The sequence below is a fragment of the Carassius auratus genome, chromosome 30 (genome assembly GCF_003368295.1).
Source record: "Carassius auratus strain Wakin chromosome 30, ASM336829v1, whole genome shotgun sequence".
NCBI classification, from domain to species: domain Eukaryota; kingdom Metazoa; phylum Chordata; class Actinopteri; order Cypriniformes; family Cyprinidae; genus Carassius; species Carassius auratus.
The window spans coordinates 24,705,791-24,711,790 of record NC_039272.1 but is presented as its reverse complement, the minus strand read 5'-3'; the positions used below and the strand labels follow the sequence as shown (position 1 = coordinate 24,711,790).

Below are 6,000 nucleotides of genomic sequence, written 5' to 3'. Positions count from 1 at the left end.
AATATTCTAAACAAATAACAACACGCAATTTGGCTCCTACAAGAAGAACATTTAACTTGATAATATTCAAACTATATTCACTATTTATCATGTACTCTTCTGCCCTTTTATCACCAACAAATCAAAATCACCTGGCCTTTCATACAGCACATAACCTACCTGTAACGTTGTGCTGCTACTGCTTTTCCCTATCTCACCCTCTCTGTTCTGAAGCAGCTCCACCTCATCTGTGCTCTGATATGAAAACAACTGAGTTATGATCACAAGTCCACATATCCAGAGAAGAGTCTCTGGATGTACATTTTAAAAACTGGGTGTGCCACATTCATTTTCAGATTAATGTGTAAAAAAAAACCTGACTGCGTATCAATAACTTTACAGACTAGACTGGGCTGATGTGTAAAACTATACTCAGGCTCACCACATAACCATAACACTATAAAATATAGGCTAACTCAGGCTAGCTCGGCATTAAGCCTTTTCTTTGAACAAGTAAATCAATTTTTACAAATTAACTTCCATTTTAAATGAGCAAATATCGCAAGTGAACAACAATAGCTCAAGTTTAGAAAAACATTTATTATTAAGACTTGTTTTATTTCTGCATCTGAGTATAATGAGTTGAGTAGCCTATAACAGCAGCCAGAGTCTGCTTCTCATACATTGCTAACAGAAAACGCTGCTGTTTAAAGTGGACACAGAATGTTCTAGGCAACATTAAATGTTTAGGTTAGCTAGCTAACGGTCTGAAGTTACCTAGCAACAGTGTATGTTAACGTTAGCTCATTAACAGGTGTAGACCATAGACTGTAAAAAAAAAAAAAAAAGTAGACAGACATTTTGATTACCCTGACCTGAGCTAATTTACTGAATCAACCAACTCACATCTCCTTTTCTTTTTTCATCCATGAAGACATTAAAGTCATCTGTTGCTGGCGTTTCATGACTGACTGCGATACCGGTTGCTCAGTAGAACTTTCAGTGCGCTTACACTATTTAGAGTGTGCACGAGACGTCCCTGCCTGTACGCGGACGCGCGCATCGACACAGACAGTCTGTTCTGCTCGGTCCTGCTCCTCCGTGACGATGACGGCATGCGGTTAAAAAAAAAAATCCTAACAAAACTAATTTGAAAGTGGGGGGGACACGAACGGGATTTTGAAAAGTGGGGGGGACATGTCCCCCTGTCCCCATAGGAAATTACGCCCGTGCCAGTTGCTAATAAATTGAAAAATTGAATGAACATGGTATGCACGGTGCACATGCGCACTGCACAGGAAACGCTTCCAAACAAAGAGGAAGCGCTCCTGTGATTTAAAGGGGAACGCACACAATCCAGAAATCATGTCTTGTTTCGTTGCTAACACATTAGTAAATTGTTTTTACAATTAAAATCGTTACGCAAGGAGCCTGGGATCGTCTTGCACCAAAAACTGAGGTAAAATGTGATTGCGATGGGTTTCTTCATAGCCTTTCACAGTTAACGTTAGCTGGTCTTATGGCTGCTGCTGCATTGTTCGGCTAAGATTAGCATGTGAGCTAATTCCACGTTGATCAACAAAGCGCAACGTAAACAGAATCACTAAAATAGAATTGTAAGTGACATCTTTGTCAGTATCAAATGACAATTTCGGTTACAGTTACATGCTGTTTGAAATGGACGTTTCTACTATTTGTTTTATACTAAAGTTAACTGAAGTTGCTGCAATGTATTGTGCTGGACTGCAGGTGTTTTATTCTATAACTGACTGTTACACGTGTGCATACATAGACATTCATAAATGTAACTGCACTAGTAGTGAAAAGGTAGAATCAGGCCGATTATTGAGAGTAATGGAAGCTCTTTTAATTAAATTGCCTGAAGTATTGATTTGAATGTATATCATTAACGTTACACGTATACCTCTGCATATTATAATTCTGTTTAGGCAGTTGTGTTCAACTTTTCTCTGCCATCTAAGAATGTTTCAAGTTTGATGTTGTTTTCTTTAAGTTTCTTTCTTAAAATGTTATTGCTTAATGAAAATAAATGTTATTTCAGTTTAGCTGCCACCTATCCTTACAATGCTAAGCTTAACATTTCCACACAATACAAGTTTAAACACGAGCATTTTCTATTTTCTTGCAGAAATCGCTTCTGCTGTGTAAGATGGAAACACTGGTTTACTGAACTTTATGCCCAGTTTTTGGCTTGGCAGGGCAGTGAGGACACTCAGCAAATCATCTTTGCCAAACCTTTGTAGGGAAACTTCATTTAGAGGAACCTTAAATCAACCATCTCTCCAGTGCTGGAGGACTCTTATATTTTCACGGGGCTTTGCATCTATCCCCAGTGGCATCTTTTTCTGTGTGCCACAAATTCACCAGTTTAGTCTCAGCTCCATCTCTTATTTCAACGTTTCTTGGCCTGAGTTGCAAAGTGGACGTCCAGTCATGGCAGAGCAGAGATACTGTGTGGAATATGCCAAACGTGGCACGGCTGGCTGCAAGAAATGCAAAGACAAGATCATGAAGGGTCTGGTCCGGATTGGCAAGATAGTGCCCAACCCATTCAGTGAGTCTGCAGGAGAAATGAAGGAGTGGTACCACGTGAAGTGCATCTTTGAGAAGCTTGAGAGAGCACGTGCCACCACGAAGAAAATCGAAGACATCACAGAGCTGGAGGGATGGGAGGAACTTCAGGATGAGGATAAAGAACTAATCAATAAACATGTTTCAGGTATCCAGCCATTGTTACCCCATGCTTTACTCTCCTTGTTTAGTTTGCATGATCAGTTGTAACTGTAAACTTGACATATGCTGAGCAGTCTCTCTTCTCTTCTCTGACAGAGCTGGCAGCCAAAGCCAATGCAAGCCCAAAGAAGAAAGTGCAAGCAAAGTTAAATAACAGTGGGCAGCTGTCAGCGCCGCTAGCTGATCCAGCAGTCAATGCTCCTCGCAAGTTTTCTGGCTTTACAGGTACAACACTAAGAGAGTTACACAGTTTTTTTTTTTTTGCTTTTTGTAATAAACTATTTTCTGTTGTAATATATTTTAAATTGTAATTTATTATTGTGATTGCAAATCTCCAGCAGCCAGTTTTCAGATCCTTCAGAAATCATTCTAATATGATGATTTGCTGGACAGGAAAAATATCTTCCTTTTTTTCTTTCTTGTAATCGATATTAAAAAGAGTTGGCTGCTTAATATTTGAAATAGATATATATATTTTTTTTTTCTAATAAAGTCTTTACTGTCACCTTTGATTTAATTTAAAGCATCTTTACTTGATAAAAATATTTATTTATTGGCAATGTATCTTGGTTGTTATAGAGACCATAGAGATTTAAATATAATATTCTTTGTCCAAAATTAACTTTTACCAGCTATAAATATTACAGAAAATGTATTATATTACTGTATTCCTGCAATATTGTATTTTTGTGCTGTATCATTTAAATACATTTTCATCTCTTTATATTGTTTTTCTAAATATTTAATATAATATTCTTTGTCCAAAATTAACTTTTACCAGCTATAAATATTACAGAAAATTTATTATATTACTGTATTCCTGCAATATTGTATTTTTGTGCTGTATCATTTAAATACATTTTCATCTCTTTATATTGTTTTTCTAAATATTTAATATTATTTTCCTTTATTTTTAGGAATAAAGGGTTACATATATACAAATTCTTTGTAGTCACTTAGTACTGTATATGGAGACAGAGGAAAAATAGATTTTGTTTTCTTTTAAATAAGCATTTTTATCAGGCCCCCTATGCTTAGGTTCAGTAGTTTCCCTTTTTTTCTGCAACAAAGTTTATTAGTCAGTTATTAAATGGCTTATTTTCAAAAATGTCCAGCGTTATTTTCATAGGAGCCTGATAAAAATGCTCATTTAAAAGAAAAATCTCAGACGGACAGACAGGAGGTTTTTGCATCTAAAGTCTTCATATAGACAGTTAGTGTATCGAAGATATTATCAAGATAATTTTGGACAGCTCTGATATAGATGTATAATCTATCATGTAATACTGTCATGCTCTACCAACTTAATACAAAGTTTATCGTGTGTCCACAGCTACCAAGGCCGGTTCCTCTTCCTCCAGTCCAGGACCATCTCCAGCCAAACCCACTCAGGGGAGTGCTTTATCAGCTCAGCTGTGTGATCCCAACCATAAAGACTGCTTACTGCGGGAGTTCCGCAAACTGTGTGCCTTAGTCGCAGAGAAGTCGGGCTATAACGCCAAGACCGAGATCATCAGAGACTTCTTAACGAAAGGCTCTGGTGGAGGTGAGCACTGAAAATATGGCCCAACATGAACACAAATAGCTTAAAAAGTGTTTTCAAAAGCACCTTTTTTTTTTGTTGCCATTAATATGCCTCACACATCTCTACAGACAAATTCCGAGGAGATTTGTACCTGACAGTGAAGCTTCTCCTCCCTGGAGTGGTTAAGAATGTGTACAACCTCAATGACAAACAAATAGTCAAGCTTTTCAGCCGCATATTGAATTGCAGTCAGGATGAGATGGTGCAAGACTTGGAACAGGTTTGTCACATCTGTCACACTTTTTTTCAGAAGGCAGTTCTTTTGGGAAATACTTGACCTTTTTCTTTACTGACCTTTATCGGTTTCATATAGGGTGATGTTTCAGAGACGGTGCGGATGTTTTTTGAGGACAGCAAGTCTTTCCCTCCAGCAGCCAAGAGTCTTCTAACTATTCAGGAGGTTGATGCTTCACTGAATCGTCTGTCCCAACTCACAAAGGAGGATGATCAGCAGGCAGAGCTGCAGGATATTGCTAAAAAGTCAGGAATAAGTCATTTTTAGAATTAGATTGTATAAAATTCTTCTTACAAATGTTTGAATTTTTTAGAATGTTCACTTAAAGTGTCTATCTTGATTCCCAGATGCACCGGAAATGATCTGAAGTGTTACATTCGTTTGGTCAAACATGATCTGAAAATCAACTCTGGGGCTAAGCATGTGTAAGTGTGGCTAGCAAATTGTACCTGATGCCACTGTGTTTATTCTGTCTTATGTCCATGTGAATTTTCGCTCATCAGTTTGGATGCTGTGGACCCCAACGCCCACGATGCCTTCAAGGCCTCTCGTAACCTGAGTGACGTAATTGACCGGGTGCTACGGAACCAGCAGGATGCTTCCAATGGGACAGGGCCCAGAAAGATCCTCAGTGTGGAGGCGTCTCTGATGACCCCCGTACAGCCAATGCTGGTCTGAATCACAGATAATTGAATAAGTTCACCAAAAAAAAAAAAAACCCAATTCTGTCATTTACTCATCCTCACGTTGCTCCAAAACTGTGGGAATTACTTTCTTCTGTGGAATATAAAAGAGGATTTTTTTGATCTATATCCTCTGAGGTTCCACAGTAGAAGGTCACACAGGTTTGGAATGGAATTAAGAATGAATATGTTTGGATGATCTGTCTGTTTAATTCAGTATTCTTCAATTACAATATGCTCATATCTACTGCTTGTTTTTATTCTTGTAGGCAGAAGCATGTAAGTCCATCGAGTATGCCATGAAGAAATGTCCTAATGGGATGTATTCTGAGATCAAGTATGATGGTGAGCGTGTGCAGGTCCACAAGAACGGCAGTCACTTCAGTTACTTCAGTCGAAGTCTCAAACCAGTACTCCCACACAAGGTCAGGACCTCTAGTCTGGGAGCTCTTAAAATCAAATGTGAGGGATGTTTGTATACATGTTTAAAACCATTCAAATCTGTTTGAAAGAGTTCGCTTTTCTCCCACAGGTTGCCCATTTTAAAGATTTCATACCGCTAGCATTTCCTGGTGGCCATAGTATGATCCTTGATGCCGAAGTTCTTCTTATTGATACAAAGACTAGCAAACCACTGCCTTTTGGGACTCTTGGGGTACACAAGGTAAACCAGAAAGCAACGTGTTTTGGTGTTCTCTAAATGATTAGTTAAACCTAAAATGGCATTGTCCTATTCTTTCTCATATAACTTGACTTTCAGTGGT

The 6,000-nt window shown here is 38.2% G+C and overlaps 1 protein-coding gene across 2 annotated transcripts in view; it reads left to right on the top strand.

Moving 5' to 3' along the window:
* The first annotated feature begins 1,282 nt into the window (after window positions 1-1,282).
* Window positions 1,283-6,000, top strand: part of lig3 (ligase III, DNA, ATP-dependent) — a 10,463-nt gene continuing 5,745 nt past the window's right edge. Inside the window, exons 1-10 of one of the 2 annotated variants that reach the window (XM_026212368.1) lie at window positions 1,283-1,438; window positions 2,129-2,719; window positions 2,830-2,958; window positions 4,067-4,279; window positions 4,387-4,538; window positions 4,632-4,798; window positions 4,901-4,978; window positions 5,057-5,225; window positions 5,506-5,661; window positions 5,769-5,900. In XM_026212368.1, coding sequence (XP_026068153.1) covers window positions 2,176-2,719; window positions 2,830-2,958; window positions 4,067-4,279; window positions 4,387-4,538; window positions 4,632-4,798; window positions 4,901-4,978; window positions 5,057-5,225; window positions 5,506-5,661; window positions 5,769-5,900 — 1,740 coding nt within the window. In that variant the 5' untranslated portion in view covers window positions 1,283-1,438; window positions 2,129-2,175. The other variant, XM_026212369.1, reaches the window with a different exon arrangement.